The 24885-nt window shown below is 37.8% G+C and overlaps 1 protein-coding gene across 9 annotated transcripts in view; it reads right to left on the reverse strand.

The window, feature by feature from the left end:
* hdac4 (histone deacetylase 4) overlaps window positions 1-24885 on the reverse strand; it is a 160178-nt gene that overhangs the window by 57054 nt on the left and 78239 nt on the right. For 7 of the 9 annotated variants that reach the window (XM_008113917.3, XM_008113885.3, XM_008113911.3 and 4 more), the window contains 5 exons: window positions 19724-19879; window positions 12836-12956; window positions 12183-12304; window positions 1754-1885; window positions 828-940 (listed from right to left, as the gene is read on the reverse strand). In XM_008113917.3, coding sequence (XP_008112124.1) covers window positions 828-940; window positions 1754-1885; window positions 12183-12304; window positions 12836-12956; window positions 19724-19879 — 644 coding nt within the window. The remainder of the gene's footprint in view (window positions 1-827; window positions 941-1753; window positions 1886-12182; window positions 12305-12835; window positions 12957-19723; window positions 19880-24885) is intronic. The other 2 variants (XM_008113920.3, XM_008113927.3) reach the window with 1 other exon arrangement.

Below are 24885 nucleotides of genomic sequence, written 5' to 3' on the forward strand. Positions count from 1 at the left end.
AACAAAAATGTCATCTTATGAGGTATGCAAGGGACACACAAGAGGACCTGGAGTATGCCTCACTGCTCTGCACTCCATCACAGAAATATAGCTAGATACTTGTCTACAACACACAAACATCCAGCAACAACTAAATTGCCATGTTGGGGGAGGATGCAGCAGGATAAAAGTGTGGTTTGGAGAGCTGAAGAAGGAGACATAGTATAATTCCCCATGGCTGAACTTTGTCATGTTTCCCTGTTCCAAGCTACAGAATAATTCAACTTTTTATTTTATGAAAATATCAATAGGTTCTTAGCATTTTCCCTTTATAAACTGAAAGATAAGTGACAACCAAAATAGCGTACTTGCTCTCTATAATTTATACAGTTGGCCCTCCGTATCCATGGATTCTCTATCCATGGATTCAGCCATTTACAGCTTGAAAATATAAATATGATATTTAAAAATCCAAAAAGCATAGCTTGATTTAACATTGTATGTAAGGGGCACCATTTCACTATGCCATTGCATATAATGGGATTCAAGTATCCATGGATTTTTGTCTTCATGGGGAGAGTGTCCTGGAAACAAACCCCAGTACACAGTTAGAGCCCAGTGTACTCCAACTCATCCACAACACATTGACATGGGGTGGAAAATCAAATATCAATCAGCAAATATCGACTGAGTCTTTCACACAGAGGTAGCTATAGTTTAGTGGTAGTATTCACTGAGCTGGAAAGTTGACTGCTGTTAGCTGTGTTTCTTCTTGACTCTAAGGAGAAAAATACATTTTGATACGTTGAGAAAAATACATTCAGATTAAGCAGAGCTATGTGTCTTACCTCAGCCTGAATATTTGCAACTGATGGAGTAATTCCATTCTCAGCACTTATATTACTGGAACTATTGTTTGGAGAACTAGGGCCAGATCCAGGAGCACTGTTGCATGCTGAGTCTAAAACACATTCAAAACCATTTACTAGTACCATTGTCATTTTAGATTACAGTTGGATAGTGAGTACTGAAATTGCTATTTTTCCATAAGCGCGGCTATTCTTTCACAGAAGGGCACATAAAAAACAAAATGCAAAATAACACAAATTATGTCTATGCATGGGTGCGTAGGAGCTTTTCTGTTGTGGGAACTGATTCCAACCCCATTGAAAGGGCCACAGGCCTCTTCAGACTCCTACCAGTCTGGTTGCATGCATCAAAGAATAAGAAAAAGATGTTGATATTGCGGGTACACAAACCTCAATCTAATTTTTCTTCCTTACGGTTTGGCTAGGACAAAACAACACAAGTAATGCAAAAGGGACAGGCAAGAGTCCTAAGATCCCCAAGACTCTGGTTATTATTGTTCTGAAGTAATTTGGGTTCAAAACATAATACCAATTTCACACGGATCAGCTGCAGAGTTCCTATAAGGGGAACTCCACTCATTAAGCCCTGCTATATCAACTGAAATATGACTCTTCAAAACAACATGCTATGTGCTGGGCAGCTGGGGGAGAGAAGGTTGCGGAAATCAGTGAAAGCTGCCTTTTCTTTCCCAACCATTTTTACTATAGGAGTGAATGTTGGGTCTCAGTCAATTCCACAAATGGGAAGAAAACTTCAATTTCCAGATAGAATTATCTAGATCAGGCATCCTGAAGCTGCAGCCCCCTAGCTGTTTGGGTCAAATGATGAAAATGCCTGTGCAACCAGTTATCTAAACATTTTGAAATTTAAAGGTATTAAATTAACTGCTACCTCTACAACCTACCTGTGACATCTAATGGACGCTTTTTAAGCGCTGTAACTACAGGCCCATCTTTTCTCCGTAATAAAGGACTACTGCGCCTTTCAGCAACCTTCTGCTTCAATCTGGATCGCAATTTGAGATTAGGTTCAGATGCTAGAATAATGAGAGAACAAAATCATTTATTCTGAACAAGGGAATCTTCTAGTACCACTTGAACAAAATATACTAGTCATTGCATACTTGTAAATGAACCAACACAGTAACTCAAAAATACAAATTTAGACTAAAATAGCTAGCAAACCTTACAGATGTCTATGGGAATACCACAAACTGGCCATGAGCATAGCAGTCCTCAGTGATCTTCATTTAACATGTCCTGCTCCCATGAGGCTGGAGACATTAATCTGCATCCAAAATACAGTCAACCCATGCCTACTTAAAAGGATATCTCACTGAACCCTTTCTAAATCACTTAGAGGGATGAGCACTTGGATACCTATATGACGTTTTCCTAAATCTCCATGCCCTTAATTCTTTCCCTCTTGGATTTTCTTTTTCTTTTCTTCCCTTCCCACTCCTCATATTGTTCTTTTTGTCTTTCTTCAGTGGATCATACAATTTGAAGACAGTTGTAAGGCTGGAACTCTGAACCCAGCCATCTGTTAATGTTTGTGTATATTTATTTTTTATTTTATGTCCCGACATGGAGTGCTTGCCGTATATATGTTGTGCTCCGCCCTGAGTCCCCTTCGGGGTGAGAAGGGCAGAATATTAATGTTTTAAATAAATAATAAATAAATAAATCTATTTTAAAATTAAGCTTGGAACAACTCCTATTAAATTAGCAAAACATGTACTCTATCCATTGATCTTTGAAGATCATGTTTCTTGATAGAAAATGGAGATGCAGAGAAAATTAAATTGCAGAATGTAGAATTGCAGAAAAAAATCTACTTTTTAATTAGGGGGAATAACATGATCCTCCAGAAATGCTTCATTTACAACTCCCAGCAGCTCTAGCCAGAATAACTAAAGGTGAGGAATGCTGAGAATTGCAGTTCAACAACATATGAAAAGTCACATGATTTCCACACACCCCCCCCCCTTCCAATCTTGAGAGTTGTCCTTTTTAACTTTCGATTATCAAGGTATTTGTAAGGAAATCAACAGCATAGATATTGGAAAGGATTAGGGAAGTTATAAAAAGAAAAGATGCAGATAAAAAAAAAAACAGAACTAAAGATATTGTATAAGATGATATCCCAGGCTTTTAAGGCAGCCTTTTCCAATCTGCTATTTTCCAGACAGGTTAATTACCATGATCCTTCAGTAACAATCATATTATGGGCTTTGTCGTTCTGGGTTGAATTTCCAAGAAGGGTAAGACAACTTTAAAATAACAAAAAATAGTTTTCTATTTTCTGAGTGCCAATAACAAGGTCAATGGGGACAGCTCCCATGGCAACCTTTGTAAATATCCTGTTCTCCTCTGCAAACTAACACTTTAATAGCAATTTAATTAAAAATAGATTGAGTAATTAGATTATTCTACTTATTTATCTTGACAGTAGTAACTATAATAATGATGAACTTCCCAATGAGTGAATTTATTTTAAATTTAACAATGCAACCTCTGAGTCACTGCATACTTATGGAAACTCCTTTCAAGAACTCAGGTTTTCCCTGGCAAATATCAGTATAGTTCTGCCAACTGACTCCTGAGGAAGAAGTGTTTAAGTTGTGCTGTACTTTTTTCCCTGAACCATCTCAAAATATATTTTAATACAGTTTTTGATAGAATTTGTTTGTGTTTTACTATTTATGTGTTCATCTGCAATTTTCAGACATTTTTTCCCATCGGCCATATGAAAAATGTTAATCTTGTCTTCTGAAAGCCAGCTAGTATATTGTTGTTAAATTCAAATAATGGCTATAAGGAAAGCTATATGGATTTCCATATAGAAATTGTTCAGGTTATATCACCTGACTTGCTCTCAAGCTAAACCCAGCATTTTCATGTATTGATCTTTTTCTGTATTAATTGTGGACAGATTTCTTTCTTTTTAATGGATTTTAAATGGAAAAAGTGCTTGATACAAAGATGTGAGTTAGAAATCATACAGACATTTTGGCTGCTGCCTTTGTTTAAAGAGCATGGATGCTACTGCCCACTCACATCTATACTAATATCCATGGTTTCTCTGTTTTTTTTCTCTTGGAAACTATTATCTCTACCTAGTGGTGAAAAAAAAAAGACTTTCAAAGTCAACATAATGATTGGCTGACGATTCTGACTACTGCTACCACTCCTAAAGTTTAAAAATGTAGCAATATAGCAGTTATTAATAGAGGAGCAATTTACCCTCATCAGCTCTAGCTGGAAACTGTTAACTTTTTTATTTTGGAAAACCTGAATTCTTCTAGAAGCAGCATTAACATCAACCCTGCTTTCTTTTTCCCTTCTGTAATGTAAGTGTCGCAGTGAAGCTTTTGTTTAAAACATATATAGAATGGTGTGAGTGTATTAGGGTGACTAACTTTTGGCTATGACTTTAGAGAGCTTTAGTTGTAACAAATTTTGCTTGTTTTTAGTTGTGTGATATCACTCCAGCAAACAGTATCATAATGGATAACATTAATTAAAACATTTAATTTGCATTGTACAACACAGGTCACAGTGTAGAAAAGAAAGAGGTGGAGGGAGCCCAGCAGTCTAGCCAAGGAGCCCGAAAAGGGAGTCAGGTTTTGGTGCAAGAAGGAGTAGAAAGGGGGGGAGGAGGCAAGGTTGAAGGTGATAGCGGAGGAAAAGAAGGGGGGGGGGGGGAGAGAGGCAAAGACATTTTCAACAGACCCCTTCTCTTCCCCCCCCCATAACTAGTCTGTCCCCCTTCCTTTGAGAAACTCCTTGATTATAAGAGGAGGGGAGAATTAGGAATTCCTCAGTGGGGGGAAGATGCGGAAAAAAGAATACCTATCCTTGAAGCATTCAGATATTTGATTTTTTTTCCTGCCCTTCCTACCCTGTTTCCCCAAAAATAAGACATCCCCTGACCTAGCAGAGGTTTTGCTGAATTGCTAAATATAAGGCCTCCACTGAAAATAAGAACTAGCAAAGTTTTTGTTTGGAAGCATGCCTCCCAAACAAAACACCAGAGTATGCAGGATTGGTAATTGTACGTACCATAGATTGATGAACATGGAAATAATGGTAGTAACATGACATTCTTGACAGGATTCAGTCTGTCTGGTTATATTGGTCTATGATGACAACTACTGTACAATATATAATATATGTTCTTTTTTGTTCAACAATAAATGTGAAGTCTTCTTCGTGGAAAAATAAGACATCACCTGAAAATAAGACCTAGCACATCTTTGGGAGCAAAAATTAATATAACACTGTCTTATTTTCAGGGAAACACGGTACTTGCCCTTCTCTTCCCTGCATCCACCTATCAATCTACTTCTTTTTCTTTCCTTCCTTCCTTCCGATGGACCTATCTTTCTTTTCACTTTCCAAACACATGAGAAGTATAATCCACCCCGAGTCATTTCGGAGTCAGCCTTCCTTCTCCTTCAGAGGAAGTCATTTTCAAGGGGAGGAAGCACCTGGCTATTCCTACACCCTCCACTTCTACCCAAGTTTTGTGAGTAGGGACCCACTGTTTGCCTCCCCACCTCCCAAATGCATGAGTTCGGCCTTGGAAATTCAGATAATTTGAAAACTGTCAAGGGGGGAGAAAGAGGGAGAAATATATAGAAAAAATAGAAGACAATTATTACAGAAGCTGTGAGGATCCCAAAGAATAGCTCTAATATAGGATTTCCTGCGAAGTATGAGAAAGTTGATCAGTCTAATACACACATACAAAGCAGGCAAAGTTCTAAACTGCCATGTTTATGTAACTTACTTTCATCTTCAGCAACTGAAGAAAAAGGAAAGCAATGGATTTAGCTTATTTTTTCAGTTCTGTTGTATGATAATTCATTCTCTCATGTGTATATATATGAATATATACTCATATGTTAATCCCTATATGGGATTAACAGCATCCTTATAATATCTAGGACAAACATGGGAGAAGTGCTACTGATTTGCTTTTTAATCACTGATACACTATATACATATTTATATTTAAAAGTATTTGACAGTCTCTCCTAGTAAAAGTTAGTAGTTTGCTAATCTCCCATTTGCGTGATTGAAAGACCACAAAGAAGAAAAATCTTTTCATTTGTAACTAGTTTTTTGAAGGTCATCTATAAAATCAGATTTTAATCTGCATTTTAACTCTATGTATCTTGTTGTATGTGTTTTATTTCTAGTTTTAATGGCATTGTACCCCGCCTCAAGCAGGAGGGAGAGGTGGGTTTTTGTTATTGTTATAATATTTTGTTATTTTTTCCTAATATATTTATTTTCCTAAATCTATATATATAAAATGATAAAGTTGTTTGCGCAGTGACTATAACAACAAAACTAAACATCCCAGAAATACGAAATTTGGCAACACAATGCAAAAGGCTTGCCTCCAGGTTACAACAACACAACCACACCACAAAACCACAATCCAGACCCACAAAACTCACAACAACGCAGCATGCGATAACAACACAACTAAACGCCCCAGAAATACAAAACTTGGCAACACAATGCAAAAGCCTTGCCTCCCAGTTGTAACAACACAACCACACCACAAAACCACACAGGACCCACAAAACTCACAACAACGCATCGTGACTATAACAACACAACTAAACGTCCCAGAAATACGAAACTTGGCAACACAACACAAAAGCCTTCCCTCCAGGTTGTAACAACACAACCACACCACAAAACCACAATCCGGACCCATAAAACTCACAACAACGCATCGTGACTATAACAACACAACTAAACGGCCCAGAAATACAAAACTTGGCACACAACTAAACGCCCCAGAAATATAAAACTTGGCAACACAACACAAAAGCCTTGCCTCCCGGTTGTAACAACACAACTACACAACAAAACCACAATCCGGACCCACAAAACTGACAACAACGTATCGTGACTATAATATAACTAAACGCCCCAGAAATACAAAATTTGACAACAGAACGCAAAAGCCTTGCCTCCCGGTTGTAAGAACACAACCACAACACAAAACCACACTGGACTCACAAAACTCACAACAGCGCATCATGACTATAACAACACAACTAAACGCCCCAGAAATGCGAAACTTGGCAACACAACACAAAAGCATTCCCTCCCGATTGTAACAACACAACCACACCACAAAACCACAATCCGGACCCACAAAACTCACAACAGTGCATCGTGACTATAATAACACAACTAAATGCCCCAGAAATACAAAACTTGGCACACAACTAAACGCTCAAGAAATACAAAACTTGGCAACACAACACAAAAGCCTTGCCTCTCAGTTGTAACAACACAACCGCGCCACAAAACCACAATCTGGACCCACAAAACTCACAACAATGCATTGTGACTATAGCAAATACAAAATTTGACAACACAACTCATCCACCTCCCCAATCCCTACATTCACACTTGGCCTCCAAAAAAACAATTACAATAATAACAATGACAATAACAACAACAATAAGAATCAACACCATCACAGGCAAGAAACAGCCAGGCACTGAGGCTGAGAGGCCAGTCAGTGCTACACTGGGCCTCCAAAAAACAATACAGTAGCATCTAACTTATCCAACCTTCATGACCACTACAACAACAATAATAATAAACACCTACACAGGCAAAACAAAAAAAAGACTATTGTACCACAATAAAAATATAAACCGCACTCAGCAGAATCAAACATTACAACTAACAACAAACCAAAGACAACAGGGATCTCAAGCAATTATCAATCAACACAAAAATTGAAGAAGGTAACAGACTTCAAATACTACTACTAATGTGAGTATAAAGAAGGTGGAGGTCACAGCATAAATACAACCTAATGTAGACTGACCAACACCACCAGACTAAGCCACAGCAACGCGTGGCCGGGCACAGCTAGTCTATATATATAAAATGATAAAGTTGTTTGCGCAGTGACTATAACAACAAAACTAAACATCCCAGAAATACGAAATTTGGCAACACAATGCAAAAGGCTTGCCTCCAGGTTACAACAACACAACCACACCACAAAACCACAATCCAGACCCACAAAACTCACAACAACGCATCATGCGATAACAACACAACTAAACGCCCCAGAAATACAAAACTTGGCAACACAATGCAAAAGCCTTGCCTCCCAGTTGTAACAACACAACCACACCACAAAACCACACAGGGCCCACAAAACTCACAACAACGCATCGTGACTATAACAATGCAACTAAACGCCCCAGAAATACGAAACTTGGCAACACAACGCAAAAGCCTTCCGTCCAGGTTGTAACAACACAACCACACCACAAAACCACAATCCGGACCCATAAAACTCACAACGCATCGTGACTATAACAACACAACTAAACGCCCCAGAAATACGAAACTTGGCACACAACTAAATGCCCCAGAAATATAAAACTTGACAACACAACGCAAAAGCCTTGCCTCCCGGTTGTAACAACACAACCACACCACAAAACTACAATCCGGACCCACAAAACTCACAACAATGCATCGTGACTATAACAACACAACTAAACGTCCCAGAAATACAAAACTTGGCACACAACTAAATGCCCCAGAAATATAAAACTTGACAACACAACGCAAAAACCTTGCCTCCCGGTTGTAACAACACAACCACACCACAAAACCACAATCCGGACCCACAAAACTCACAACAATGCATTGTGACTATAACACAACTAAACGCCCCAGAAATACAAAATTTGACAACACAATGCAAAAGCCTTGCCTCCCAGTTGTAAGAACACAACCACAACACAAAACCACAATCCGGACCCACAAAACTCACAACAACGCATCATGACTATAACAACACAACTAAACGACCCAGAAATACAAAACTTGGCAAAACAATGCAAAAGCCTTGCCTCTCAGTTGTAACAATACAACCACACCACAAAACCACAATCCGGACCCACAAAACTGACAACGCATTGTGACTATAACAAATACAAAATTTGACAACACAACTCATCCACCTCCCCAATCCCTACATTCACACTTGACCTCCAAAAAAACAATTTCAATAATAACAATGACAACAACAACAAGAATCAACACTATCACAGGCAAGAAACAGCCAGGCACTGAGGCTGAGAGGCCAGTCAGTGCTACACTGGGCCTCCAAAAAACAATACAGTAGCATCTAACTTATCCAACCTTCATGACCACTACAACAATAATAATAAACACCTACACAGGCAAAACAAAAAAAAGACTATTGTACCACAATAAAAATATAAACCGCACTCAGCAGAATCAGACATTACAACTAACAACAAACCAAAGACAACAGGGATCTCAAGCAATTATCAATCAACACAAAAATTGAAGAAGGTAACAGACTTCAAATACTATTACTAATGTGAGTATAAAGAAGGTGGAGGTCACAGCATAAATACAACCTAATGTAGACTGACCAACACCACCAGACTAAGCCACAGCAACGCGTGGCCGGGCACAGCTAGTAATTTATATAGAAGTCTTATATAGACAATAACACTCACTTTCAGAACTTTTTAATTTTTAAACGTTTATTATTCAGTTAAACTACTGATCTGTTACTTGGCTATTTAATTTAATGGAAGGAGAAGATGTATGTACATAAGTGTAGTAACACCTGCAAAATAGAACAGACAATAACACTTGAAGTAATTTCTCCATTTGTTTAGAAATTTGACAGGATGTGGCATATTGGAGTAAAGAGTATGGCACACAAGAATCAGATTTTGGACCATGACAGCATTAAGAAGCAGAGGGTGGGTGGCGATACTAATATGAATGATTTTTTACACATCACAAAGAGTGGAGGCTCTCTCTGAATTGTACACCCACACTACGTAATGCACTTTAAACAGCTGAACAATTTCTGTAATAAGTCATTTAATGCATTCATGAACGAAGTATCAGCTCACTGAGGAATACTTATTGCTAAAACATGCTGGTAGTTTACAACCCAAATAAATTTGTTTTTAACAGTAAGTGTTCACAGCAATTTGATTAGCAAAGCAATAACAACACTTTCTTCACTGCTAGAAAATAAAAACCATCATTTAGTGGAGGTTTTTTGCAATGTATCAGGCATGAAACATAATTTCCATGGAATTACAGCATACAGTAATACATTTGTCTCTTTGTAAAACAGTGCAATTTGTGAACAAATATGTAAACAAACACTAGCTTATTTGGGAAAGTTCAAGAGGTAGTGTATTGAATTGGGCAAACCAACCCTGAAAGGAAATAAACTGGACATATTCAGAAAACATAGACAGAGAAAGGGTTACAATTAGGAAAAAGAAATTTGATCACTGACATCTAGACCTAATCTCAATCCAGAATACAAATGACAGCAAGAGAAAGAGAAAGATGAGCCTGGGCTTTCTCAAACCTCTATCATAACCTACCTTTTAAAATGCAAATTACAAAATAAACAATTATACTACTAAACTATCTCATAATACTGTTTCAGTTTGGTTTTTATTTTGTTTTATGTTAAACAAAGCTATGCAAAAATACAAATTTATACTTGCATTTTCATTCTCACAATTTAGGGAATTTATTAATTTGGCTTTTTCTCCCCTGTCACTTATTGTCACTGGGAAGTAGTGCGAGAGCTAAACATTACAGGAAGAGACTAGAGCACTGTTAGAAAGTAGAATCAGTTGAAAAGTGGAAATCAGGTTATTTCTAGTTTGTAAACCATTTGACTGCTGAAAATATTAAGAATACACTATATATGATGTCTGAATGCGTGATGAAATTAAGAAAAAAATTTGTCACATTCAAAAGTGATTCAAGGAGGGGTAAGCTCTTTCAGTAGGTAGGCCTTGGGACACAAGCAGTCCCAAATGAGCCTTGCAAGCAAGAACTGATGAAATAGAAGACCTTTAGTTAAATGAATCACATTTGCCTATAATTTTCAAGAATTGAAAGAGAAAGGCATCAGAACGCAAGCTTTCAAAAAGTGGGAAAAGACTGTACATATGAATAAGCAGCGGGGAAGAGAAATGGACAACACACTTTATCACTATATATATTTCTACATCTCTACCTGAACATTCAGACTAAATCAGAGGCCTTATTCTGTATCCCCCTCACTGTCTAATTAACACCTTGTGTTATGTCTGAATATGATTTGACACTGATTGTTCTATTGCTCAGTCTTTTTTCTTGACCATTCTTTTAGATCTTTTAAGGATTTCCAAACATTTTATATTTCAATTTTAATTGTTAGCCATGTTTAGCAAAAAGAATAAGAAGCAGCAAAATGAATGCTACACATAACAAATGCATTACAGTAGAGTCTCACTTATCCAACACTTGCTTATCCAATGTTCTGGATTATCCAAAGCATTTTTGTAGTCAATGTTTTCAATGCATCGTGATATTTTGGTGTTAAATTCATAAATACAGTAATTACTACATAGCATTACTGCGTATTGAACTACTTTTTCTGTCAAATTTGTTGTTAAACATGATGTTTTGGTGCTTAATTTGTAAAATCATAACCTAATTTGATGTGTAATAGACTTTTCCTTAATTCCTCCTTATTATCCAACATATTCACTTATCCGATGTTCTGCCGGCCCATTTATGTTGGATAAGTGAGACTCTACTATAAGTCCATATATATATATATATATATATATATATATATATATATATATATAACTCAAGGACTGCCTCTATATATATATATATATATATATATATATATATATATATATATAGAGAGAGAGAGAGAGAGAGAGAGAGAGAGAGAGAGAGAGAGAGAGAGAGAGAGAGAGAGAGAGAGAGAGAGAGGCAGTCCTTGAGTTACAAACATCCGATTTACAAATGACTAATCGTTAAGGATGGGGTTGAGACAACAGGAGGTGAAATAGACTTACTCCTAGGAAGGGAAATTCACTCCTGAAAGAGTGGTCATGGGGAAAACGTCTCCACTGAAGCTTATCACCAATCCTTGTTTCCACAATAAGCCAAATTTTTCAATTTCCAATTAACACAGGGACAGAAAGTGAGGTAAAATCTTCTGAACAAAGGCACAGACAGCAAAACAAACACCAAAGGGGTGTTATCCAAAGTGTGTGTGTGCATGCTGGAGTTACACTTAAATGTACCTGTTCTGACTTACAAATAAATTCAACTTAAGAACAAACCTACAGAACCTATCTTGTTCATAACTTGGGGACTGCCTGTATGTGTGTGAACAAATGATTTATTAATAACTATGACTAATAAAAGAATAAAGAGAATGGTTTGAAATGCCATGAAGATAAGATTTACCTGTTTTTCTGAGGGGGAAATCATCTTTGGAATCATACATCCCTAGGACAGGATGATTGTAATTGCCTGACACTCCACTTTGTGGTGGTGAACTCTGATCTAGAGAACTATGTTGTGTTTTCCTAAAGGAAAAAATAAATTAAAAGTGAGTAACATATAAACCGAAATATGAACCTCACAATTGACACTGATGCCTTCTAGAAATGTCTGTTTTGGCTTACCAGCCAGAAGAGAACTCCAGTGCAATCAATATAATTAGGTAAGTACTTCCAATTCTGAACACACTTCCCATTTTATGAGAGAACAACATTTGAGAGCTGCCAATGTTTGTTCTTTCAAAATTATTTAAATTCAAAATTTCTAATGGAAAAATATTACATGATTATAACAATTTATGTATCTATTATTAATTTCCCTTGTGCATCTTTCCCCATATATTGTACTATTGTTCCAGGATTTTCACTGGTTTTCTGGCTTCCGCTAATATTGGCTTTGACTTCTGAAAAAGTTTGTACTGCCTATAATTCTTCTGCTTCCTGAGGTTTAGTAGTCACACTTATAGTCGTAATAAATATAACAAACACTTTGATCTCATTACATCATCTACTTAATCTATCAACAAGAATGGTAAGAATCACAATAAGACCACTTACCCATACCAGAATCGAGGGTCATTGGAAATGCAATGGTTGAGATTCCGCTGTGCCAAAGCTTTTTTTTTATTTAAGACAAACTCTTGCAACTTCATTTTTACTTCTGTGCTCGCCACTGCACCTGAAATATCAGACCAAAAGAAAAGTATATGTCCACTATTGATAAGCAGAATATACACTGTATAAAGTTCATGAGCTAAATCTGAAATTACAAAAGGTTATCTACAACTTTCAATGAAACTTTTTCAGTATCTTAAGCTATCAATAAAGAATACTTCTTTCCAATAAGCAAATGTATACAATTACAACTGCTGCTTAGAAATGGAAATTTAATCAGAGATTTAGCTTTCCTCTATAAATGGCGGAGCAGCTGAATATGATTTTACACATAAAATTATGCTTAGATTAAACCACTTATAGATGCTATTCTAGCCTACTCTTAATCAAAAGCATTTTAGAACAGAAGTTTTGTAAATACTCAGGTTTTTTAAAAGTCACATCTGCAGGCAAAGGTTGGGGGAAATGAATAGATCATGTATTGAATCTGTCTTGAAAATCTTTCATGTAAGGATTTTTGTTCACAATATCTGTGTAAAACAACTTCTACATAATCATTCAATTCATAGTCAATCATCTGTTTTGTCAAACAGAAAATCTGGCATGTAAGAAAAATATGTTTCTACAAAGTCAAGAACTGCATATCCTGAAGCATAATTTCTAATCACTATTTACTTCACTAGACACCAGTCTATCAACGTGTAGCCGGATTCTATCTTTAATGGTGTAACAAATGTGACTATGTTGCCATCAGTAACACTTTTCAGACTCTTGTTATGCATGTCTATACAGCTTTATTGCTAACGTGGAACATTTATTTCCCTTTAATTAAAAGCAGTTCAATGAGAAAGTATGCCGAGCTGCAGCCTTTGATATGAGCAATGTTTTCAAATACGTTTATTTAGTATTTAAGACAGAGTGTTGCAGTGGTTTGAGTGTTGCGGTACAAATCTGAAGATCACAGTTCAAATCTCTGGATAGACATGGAAAACTGTTAGGCATTCTTGAACAAGTCATACTGTCTCAGCCTCAAAGGAAAGCAAATTTTGCCAAGAAAACCCTGTGATATGCTCATCTCAGAGCGAATTCAGAAACAACTTCTGAGCACATGACAACGTAAGCAGGAAACTTTAAATAAATTATTATTTGTCCCAAAATACTTTCTAGTATAAACCGTCTATGGCAGTGGTTCTCAACCTTCTTTTTCACCACAGAACCCGCCTTTAAACACCTTTTGTAGCTATGGACCCCCAAGACTTAACTCAAGATTTAAGGCATCAGACTGCATCAAATAGCTATTTTAATTTTCTCATGAATGTCCTTCAAACTTAATCTGTTAATACACAACTCTCATTTTAATATAATATTTTGATTACAAAGATTCCATACAAATTTTAAATAACAGTGTTAACACTAATAATAGTTAATAATTTAATTCTTCGCAGAACCCTTGTGACATCGCAGTCCCACAGGGATCTATGAACCACTGTTCTATGGTATTTCATCTACATTGCTGTTCTTTGGGTGAGTAGCATACATTTTAATTTCTCTTTATAACACTTTCACATATAAACATTTCACAAGTATGCCACTAGTGCATCTATTCATGGATTCTCTCTGTCCCAATTAACAACTTTGCAGCTGTATGGTAAACAACCTAAGGTCTTGAACATGAAACTTTATCACAATATTCTAACCTAGACCTTTAAGGAACAGGAAGCTGTCTCAAAAAAGGTGTTGAATTGCCAAATCAACTATAGGTCTATGAACATTGCCTGATCCAAAGGGCTGGATTTGCATTCTTGCTGCTGAAAAATAATTATCTGGGTACACTAAAAGCCTTTTTTTAGAAATTCTCAAATGACTATGTATGTATGTATGTATGTATGTATGTATCTATCTATCTATCTATCTATCTAAAAGTCAAAGTATGTCTGTCTGTTGCTAGGTTAAGTGGCCCTCTGTGATGTCACTTTGAAAGAAAGGTGACATGTGTGAGTGGAAAGGAAAAAGGAAGGAAAGGCCCATAAAGAGAGCCATGTTGCTATGGAGACACTGTCTAGCCTTCTCAGAGCTGGAGATGGGAGAAAGGGGAGGGGAAGGAAAGGATGGAAAGAGAAAAAGAAGGAAAAGAAAGGAATGGAGAAGGAAAGGAAGCAGGGACGGAGGAAGAAAGAAAAAGGAGGAGGAGAAGAGAAAGAAAGAAGAAAACCGTATGAGGAGAGGGAAAGATTTAAAAAAGGATGAAAGGGGGCAGTAGTCCCAATAACACCTAGGCAATGCTGAGTATATATGCTACTCTTATTAAAAACCAATACCACCTTGATGCTATCTGGACTGAAATCCAGTTTTAGAACCACAATTAGCCCACTGTTTCTAAAACATCCATAATTAGTCTAATTCAAATGTATTCCAGCAACTTTCTACAGATCCTAAACTGCCATATAAGACCGTGCACAAGTCAACTACATGTGTAAGTCAAGGGCCAGTTTCGATGTCAAAATTATGGATATTGATATGACCCATGGAAAAGTCCAAGAACATTGCCAGTACTGCCTCATGGGACTGGCCACCCATGGCTGCATCTAAAACCTTTGTCCACAGTACTCATTGAAGGGGATAGTACTTATATATGCATATATCTAAGATAAAGTATTAACTATTACCAAAATAAGGAGCCATCCCCTTTTTTGAATAGAATGATGAAAGGGGAGTGTTTAGTCCATGTTGGGAGAACCCAAAAGAAGCCAGGACCACAACTCTGTCGCTGCTCTATTGAGAGGGCCAGAAATGGTGCTACAGTGGACAATATAAGGAGTCAGTGCTTCTTTTAACTTCTCTCAGGATGGACTATACCTTTTACCACTTGACTCAGAGAAGAAGATGGTTCCTTTTCTTAATAAGAATTAAGATGCAGTACTTACACTGACCCATTGATAAGGTGACCTTTGTTTTTTGGGTCAATATTTTAAATAAATGATTAAACTTATGGATAGCGTGATTAATAGTGCTGATGTTGTTTTAAATGTTTTAATGTATCTTATAATTCTATTTTAAAATGTTCTTTTTTAATTATACATTGTCTTCAAGGCATCAAATAGTTGCCTATGTGTAAAGCCACCTTGAGTCCCCTCCAGAGTTAAGAAAGGTGGGGTAGAAATATCATAAATAAATATACGTATACGTGAGCACACACGTATCTGCAGAACTGGTACCTGGGATTTCACTTTGTGGTGATACATTCTCAGCTTATCCCTTTATTCTGTAAAACAGCTATTTGGGCTATCTATTATTCTCTTACTCCTTAACAGGTGCAGGCAGCCCAAGTGCACCTGTCTCAGAAGAGTAAAAGGAGACAGGAGCAAGCAGCTTGGTCATGTTTGTCTTAGCAGAGTAAAGGAATGAAGTGGTTTGCTATTACCTATGGTTTCATGTATCCATGCAAAGTCCCCATCGATATGGGGGCTGTACTGTATATAACAGATCGAATTCAGACCTTGCTGAACTAAACCAACATCTATAATACCCTTTTTATCCTTGAATCAAAAGTAGGTAACTTATATAAGTGTAAGCATATTGGTGCCATTCAATCTACCAAGAATGGTGATTTCTCTTTGAAACAAAGTGTGTAAGACCATGAGCACCTTGGGTAGTAGGTGATAAATACCAACTACGGCTACTAACCCCTAAATACATTATGTGTCTCCATGTGCCTTTGTTTTAAGGGCAAACTGCTGATTTCCAGCACTACCGAAAAGTTATGGTGATAGCTAAAGAGAGGAAGGAAAAAAGAGGAGGGCATGGTCTGCCCTTTGAGATATACAAAGAAGAAATGTTCAGACTAATTTCAAAGCTGCCATAAAGTCCAAGGCAGTAAAGCACAGTTGGGCTTCCATAAACATCTCTCTTCTTTATATGTGGGACTCTGCAGTGTCTACTTCATTCTACACATATCTTCTGTCACTACCAGTGTTAGCTGTGGCATTTCTTATGTCAAATTGGATGCTTGAACCCATGAGTACTGCTAAATTTTGGCAGCAAATACTAAAGGTTATTTTAAAGAACACATGTCCTTCTTGTTTTTATAGCTTCTTCCCATTTGCTGCAAAATTTCAGGTGCAAGAGTAAAGTAGCTGAGTTTGCAAACCCAAATAGTAATTTGGCCTAAAATTGCTATATCTGCTCATCTTTGCATTACAGTCTGAGAACTCTGTTAAGTCTTCATGTTGAAACCCAATAACTAGGGCCAGATAGATGAGGCTGCTCAAATCATAGAATCATAGAATAGTAGAGTTGGAAGAGACCTCATGGGCCATCCAGTCCAACCCCCTGCTAAGAAGCAGGAAATCGCATTCAAAGCACCCCCGACAGATGGCCATCCAGCCTCTGTTTAAAAGCCTCCAAAGAAGGAGCCTCTACCACGGCACGGGGGAGTTCCACTGTCAAACAGCTCTCACAGTGAGGAAGTTCTTCCTGATGTTCAGGTGGAATCTCCTTTCCTGTAGTTTGAAGCCATTGTTCCTTGTCCTAGTCTGCAGGGCAGCAGAAAACAAGCTTGCTCCCTCCTCCCTATGACTTCCCCTCACATATTTGTACATGGCTATCATGTCTCCTCTCAGCCTTCTCTTCTGCAGGCTAAACATGCCCAGCTCTTTAAGCCGCTCCTCATAGGACTTGTTCTCCAGACCCTTAATCATTTTAGTCGCCCTCCAGGGCTTTCCAGCTTGTCAACATCTCCCTTCAACTGCGGTGCCCAAAATTGGTGCCCAGTATTCCAGGTGTGGTCTGACCAAGGCAGAATAGAGGTGGAGTATGACTTCCCTGGATCTAGACGCTATTCCCCTATTGATGCAGGCCAGAATCCCGTTGGCTTTTTTAGCTGCCGCATCACATTGTTGGCTCATGTTTAACTTGTTGTCCACGACAACTCCAAGGTCTTTTTCGCACACACTGCTGTCAAGCCAGGCGTCCCCCATTCTGTATCTTTGCAGAGTCTTGATGTGAGGGCACACATCCAGAAGGCTACTACCTGAGCCATTCAAGACACTGACAACATTCGAGACCCTTATGATAAAAAAAAATTGTCATGCTGATCACACTAGAAGCTTTCATGTGTTTCATTCATGTGTTTCTGTCACAAGTACATGAATGCTTTTACTAAATTATTAGTAAAAGAAGACATAGAGACCAGGAGGATTTCCTTCACGTTTCTACAGTAATCATGTGAGCTTTGGATGTTCCATTCAGTGCTGAAACCATTGGAAGCTTCTCTGGATTCAGATGCAATTTATGCCCCTAAAGTGAAAACCATTATAGATTGGGGAGCCATTCTGCTAAATCCAAAATGTAGAAACTGAATCACGTCTGTCTGGCTACTATATGTTTGACTTCAGATGATTTCCTATCCAGATAATAGTCTAGATTCCTTGAGTAAGGGTTTTGAATTGGAGTTTTCCCATTAGTTGACCCCTTGACCATGACATTGTCTGCCTTCATCAGAACATGGCACCTCTGAAGGATGAGAGCATAGTATAGAAGATCTAGTCTTATGACTCAGAACTCAAGGAAACGCTGATGTCATTTTGTCTAGATGATTAGGGAGACTGAGTCCTTTAATTTCCATATGTAACTCCAAGATGCTCCAAGCATGTGTGCTTACTGTTATTCACACTAGATCTACAATTGTATTTCCTTGTCAGAGCTGAGAAGATACTCATTCTTCCTAGAGAGGCCTACATTGATAGGAAGACTGCAATTATCTCTATTTACTTGAAAGTGGAGCCTCAGCAAAGAAGATCTGGAATGGAACCTTATCTACTAGACAATAGATATTGTTGATGAGTTATATATTCCAGGAAGAATTAGTCAGGATTGGAAATAATCCTTGGCCTCAGATCCTGGATCCTTTTAGATCTTTGGGGGATTCTAGAAGCCACTGTTTAATACTGTCGTCATGAAATGCACAACACTTTGCAAGTGTTTCAAGAGATTTTTCTGTAGTTTACTAGGTACCTTTGGTTTGTAAGGTTTTCAGAAAGCTCTTCCTATCTTCTTTCCACTGAGGATTCAATAAACAAGTACAAGGGAGCATACAGACCTGCTAGACAGAGAAAGGCAATTTCTTTTGCTAGCACCTTGTTGGATGCAGAAGAGACTACACGGCTGTGATCCTACTAGACTAAGCAGGGGTTACATTTGTAGCTCTTCCCTTTCTGAGTACCCAAGTCTTCCTTATGCAACTGGAACTATAACTGTCAGCCTGACATTCAGGCACCCTGAGATATGCCTCCATGTCTCTGTGTACCCCAATAGGTAACAGAAGTAGTGCTGCCTCCCTCCCCTTTTTAATCCTTTTTGAAAACAAAGTAGTTGATCTTGATATTCTTGGCTTTGCTTCTGCTGTCTCCCCACGAACCAAACATCAATTCAATGGAGTCTATAGCTGCATGCTGGAATTGCATGAACTGCCACCAAGATGGATGCCTCCAAGGCTGCTGTAGGTCTAAAAATGAACTTGGCTATTAAGTTCAGCTCAGAATTGGAACAGTTGATCCTTAATGATGTAAACCAGAAATATGTGACATCTTTTCCTAACAAGGACATGAAAGTAGACATTGCCTGCAAGGGATCTCCCTAGGACATGCTGGCCTGTATTATGTTTGGGCAAAATCTTTCAGTTGTATTTGGGCAAAGTCTTTCAGCATCCTTATAAGTAACTTCCATTGCCTTTCAAAAAGTGTTACAAGTCGGCAACAGAATGTCAAAATGTTTGCAAAGATGAGCAGACAGCCACCCATCACATTAGTTGAAAAGGGCAGCTGGCCAACATACCAAGATAGACTTTTTGCTGGGGCACTGCAGTGCCTGGTCTTGCTTGAGCTTGGAACAAAAGGATATGGCTTGTTTTGAGTTTTTCATCTTCCATTTTTACAGGATTCTTAATCTCCATCAATACTGTATTCAAGGAATCATCAAAGAGATGTCTGCCTGAGAATGGAATAGTAGTGAGATTAGGTTTAGACTTGGTATCTATAGCCAAGATACTCAACTAAAAGTTATGTCTGTCCAGCATTGTAGAATCCACACATCTAGTTTCTAGCTCATAATAGGGTAATTCTGGGGTGTTGTAGGATCCATTGCACTTAAATTTGTGGGGGTTATACCCCTCAATCACTATAATTGACACCAAATTTCAGAAGGAACTATAATCCTATTATTCAAGAGGATCTCAAAACCACAACGACCTGTGAGATTACAGGGCTGAGCAGCTTTTTTTCTGTTTCAAAACTAACAAGCCACCAAAAAGGATCAAGAACCATGTTCCACAAAAACATTTTGAGGACGGAACTCAGTGGAAAAATTGCAACAGTTATGGATTGTAGACGCATTCATTCTGTGTTCTGGCTCTACAGGGACATTTGGTTTTAGAGAAAGATAAAACAAAAATGTAAATGTAACCACATATTAAAGTGCTTGGTTTTAAAGAGTTTTAAAGGCAACATATTTCATGGGGGGCACGATAATCTTTTTCAGAAAGACACAACATGCAGGGAAAACAGTACTGGGGAGCAGTGGGAGACCATGATTTTTAGAATTCAGGCAGTCTCCAACTTACAAACAAGTTAGGTTCTGTAAGTTTGTTCTTAAGTTGAATTTATTTGTAAGTCAGAACAGGTACACTTTTAAGTGTAACTCCAGCCAAATAAATTAATAAATAAGGTTTGGATAGCATAGGAAAGAGCTAATACCCCTGTGGGGTTTGTTTTGCTGTCTGTGCCCCTCACTTTCTGTCCCTATGATAATTGCTTTTGAAAAAAATGGCTTGTTGTAGAAACAAGGATTGGTGACAAAGCTTCAGAGGAGAACCCTTTTTTCCCCATGATAATAACTCTTCCAGGAGTGAATTTCCCTTCCAAGGGGTAGATTTATCTAACTTTCTGTTGTCTCACCCCATTTGTAACTATGAGATGTTTGTAACTCAAAGACTGCCTGTACTGAGTCTGCCTCCTTAATCCTAAAGGAGTTTAATTCAAGAAGAGCTTCCCTATTCTCCTTGAGGAAAATACAAACAATACTAGAAAATTATTAGAATTGAAGTATGATGGCTCATTAAAAGAAGATTAAAAGAACTGTTAGCTATTTTTGAGCTCACAGAAACAGTGTTGGTTCCATATTTAATGTACTTATATGTAGTGTTCAAATTTCTTTTAAGATAGTGTTTCTAATAGAACTCCATTCAGTTTTTAGTTGACATCAAGATTTTAAATTATCTGCTTGGTGGTACCACTGTTGATAAAAATCAATTACAAAAAACTGATTTGTTTTAATCCGAGTTCTGAGAATATTTTTAAAATTTGACACTTTTAATATTTATATCTAGTCTATGGCTTGAAAAAGCTGTGTTCAACTATCTGAAGGGTTGTAATAACATAGAAGGCTAAGAAAGCCTTAAATTACAATACTCTAACTTATTGCTCGCAAGATCACCATAGTGAAAAAGAGTTGTATGACAGTGGAATCGGCATCCTTCCACAAAGCCTCAAAAACATGGATGTTCCGATGTGCATTTGAGTAAGGCGTCCCATCAGTCACTCCTGTTTACAATGGTACTGCACTTTAACACTGTTCCTCACCTTCAGCTCAGTTGTTATTGAGATCGCCCCCTGTCCTCTGCTCGGATTGTTCTCATCTATCTCAGGAACCCCCTTTAGGGTCTTTACATTTTGTCTTCTGCATGTCCAGTTACTATTATTGCTTAGTTTTAATTGGTTGTTCATGTTGTCTATGTTTTTATGTATTTATTATGTTTTGAATTTTTATAGGTCTGTATTTTACTCTGTTGTTGTCTGGGCTTGTCCCCATGTGAGCTACCCCGAGTCCCTTTGGGGAGACGGAAGCAGGATACAAAAAGAAAGTTGTTGTTGTTGTTGTTGTTGTTATCAGACAGCAATAATGTAATTTCAATACGAAATTAAGTCCTCATAAATTTTTCTCTGGATATTCTAAGCCAGGCATGGATCCTGGAATGAGTTGAGGGGCATAGGGAGCTCAAGACACTTCAAGACAAAAATGTTTTTGAAAAGTTCAGGCACAGTGGATCACCAAGTCTCCTATATATTTAAGTTGCCTCAGATATTATCAATCAGAAGCGCAATAAATAATCAAGCATACACAAAACAATTATTAAGACAGCTACGGTAGTTCAGTCTTCCCCTGCACAACAAAGGCTGCATGCAATTTATTCTATTCACAAGTATGTGTGAGTAAGCTACACTGAACATATGGAGAAAACTTCTTGTAAATATCTTTATTTTTGATAATGCCATTTCTCAAACTATGCCCTAAACTTTTTTTTCTACATCAAGCTTTGTAGAGCCGCAGTTCTGCATTTTCTTTGGAAATTATTATGTGTGCAACTGTGCACCTACTAATAGATTCTTACAAGCTTTTGCTTTCACATTAATGTAGTGGACAAAGAAATATAATAGCATCCCTGATAAGCAGTATTGCATTCACTCAATATCATGTTGCATATTTTTCACTTTCAGGTTATATAGGATGTACAGGTTGAAATGTTACTCTGTTCCTAGGAATTTGATGGGCTATAAGGACAGGTTGCTTCCTTTTAAATATGTCTCTTCAGGTTGCCATCTGTGAATTCACACAAGTGTCTGTGCTGTAGCCCCATTCATAACATCTTAGAACAGCATACCATTTTTACAGGCCACCATACCCTCTTCTAATATATCAATCCAACATGCATGCTTCAAAGCACTTGGATATTCTCCTCAGTTCCCAACCATTGTGAAACAAAATCAGGCAAGACAAATAGCGAGAAGAAGTTTGGGCTATGTGAATTCATAGGTGATCATTTGAAGAATGATAGTCACACACTACTTCTCTGCGTCTGTGAATCACACAAAAGGGTAATTACTAGCTATTTGGTTTATCAGAAGTGTGAGCTATAATTTTAGAAATTATGAACATGGACAAACTAACACAATTATTATTAAGGCATGAAGGAAATTTGAGTAAAAAGAATACGACTGGCAGTAGTTTAAAGACTACATGGCCCAAGAAAAACAAAGACTTAAAATACAGGTCAATCCGACGTAATTCAAAAGCACCTACCAAGAAGACAGGAAGAAAAGGAGAAGCAAGAGTTTATAAAGAAATAAGCAAGAAGAAGTGAACAGAACCACCATAAAGGAGATTGGAAATCAATAAACTGTTCCCCACCGCTATTAATTCTTACTTTCCCCAACCTTTACTCCCCCCAATTTCTATTTATTTTTATTTTTCCCCTTTTCCTTTTAATCATTAAGTCACTGAATTTATCCTATTTTTATCTTAATGTTTAAAATATTTGAAAAAAATAAATTTTAAAAAGGAAGTCCAAGCTATTACGCCAATGCTGAAGGAGGTTCAATTTTCTAAAAATCTGTATCTCCTCTGACCAAGATATCCAGCCCATAATATTAAATGAAACCCAAAGACTTTGACTGCACAGTACTTTTGCAAAGATCAGGTAAAGGTAAGCTCACAGGCAGGCAAAAAGGTAGCCACAAAAAAGATTCTTGTAAACTCTCAAAAGTCAGTACAGTGCTAATCCATGGTTCAGGTTCTGCGGATTCACTGTATCGTGGATTTTTCCATCCGGCCCACCCTCCCTTTGCAGGCACAAAAGGACCTAGTTTGAGTCACGTGACCTGGCCCGCGCTTCCTCCTCAGCCACCTGCAGGTAGTGCCAGTAGGCCCTGCCTGCACCTCATTGCCCCAGGAACAACAAGGAAGACAGAACAGTATGTTTAAAGAGGAAAAGAGGGGGGGAGGTTATATTTATTGAAATAAATATAGTGCCGCTATATGGCGGTTTTCCACTTTTCACGGGCAGGCCTGGAACCTAACCCCCATGAAAAGTGAGGGGACACTGTAGTCTTATTATTTACATACTTATAGAATTAATTCTTGCAACATCTAATGTATAGGAAGACACCCCTAAATGTAGAATTCAGAGATTGATTGTAAAAACAGAAAAGCACCATCTTTCTGTATGCAATAAAGGTATTTTATTTTGTGAAATGTGGGACACATTGATGAAGACTTTGTACACATTCTCTTGATGGATTTGGTCAATGACAAGGTGAATGGCACTACATTCCACATATAGTCAAATATCGTCTGCTAGTGATAAAAAAAGTAGTATTGGTGACATCTGCAGATACCAGATGTGGCAGTGAATCTGGAGATGTGTAATGAGACATATCCATAACCTCTTGATATCTTGGCCTTTTCCCCAACTTGCATGGCATTGTGGCAGCCAGAGGAATTTCTCACTGAGTGGTGTTGAATGGCACATGACAAAGAGATTGGACATGTCATTAATGGATGAACTGGATTTGTGATACTAAGTTACAGTCGTATTTACTGTTGGTTGCACTTTATGGCATTGAATATTTGTCACGGTATGTTGTTAACCACCCTGAGTCCCCAATTGGGGAGATAGGGCAGGATATAAATAAAGTTTATTGTTATTATTATTACTGGTGAATTAGACGATATCATATAAAGCAGTATAGATGTAAGCATAGTTGCTGTTGCTAACAATATTGACATCAAAAATTAGAACAGACAATGAGGTCATGTTTCCCTTTCTGCAAACAATCTAATACATCTTCTCAGCAGACCTGGGGTCAACACAAGACTTCAGTCTTTCCATAATAGGCACAGGCAGTCTCAAGAGAGTAGCGTGACAAAGAGATCAAAATCACGGACAGTACTGACCATCCAGATGGAGTATTCAATGGATGTTCACAAGTGAGAGACTGTGATGCACCAAAATCAGGTGAATTGTGACTTTTGAAAATGTGTTTCCATCCAGTCATACTCCCCAGAGAAGGTGGAATCAAGGTCAGCTGCAGTAAGGAGATGAGTCAGCAATGACAGCTTGGCTGACACAGAGGTTGAATGCATTGTTGTCGCTGATACTAAAC

The sequence above is a fragment of the Anolis carolinensis genome, chromosome 1 (assembly GCF_035594765.1).
Source record: "Anolis carolinensis isolate JA03-04 chromosome 1, rAnoCar3.1.pri, whole genome shotgun sequence".
In the NCBI taxonomy this organism is placed as follows: Eukaryota; Metazoa; Chordata; class Lepidosauria; order Squamata; family Dactyloidae; genus Anolis; species Anolis carolinensis.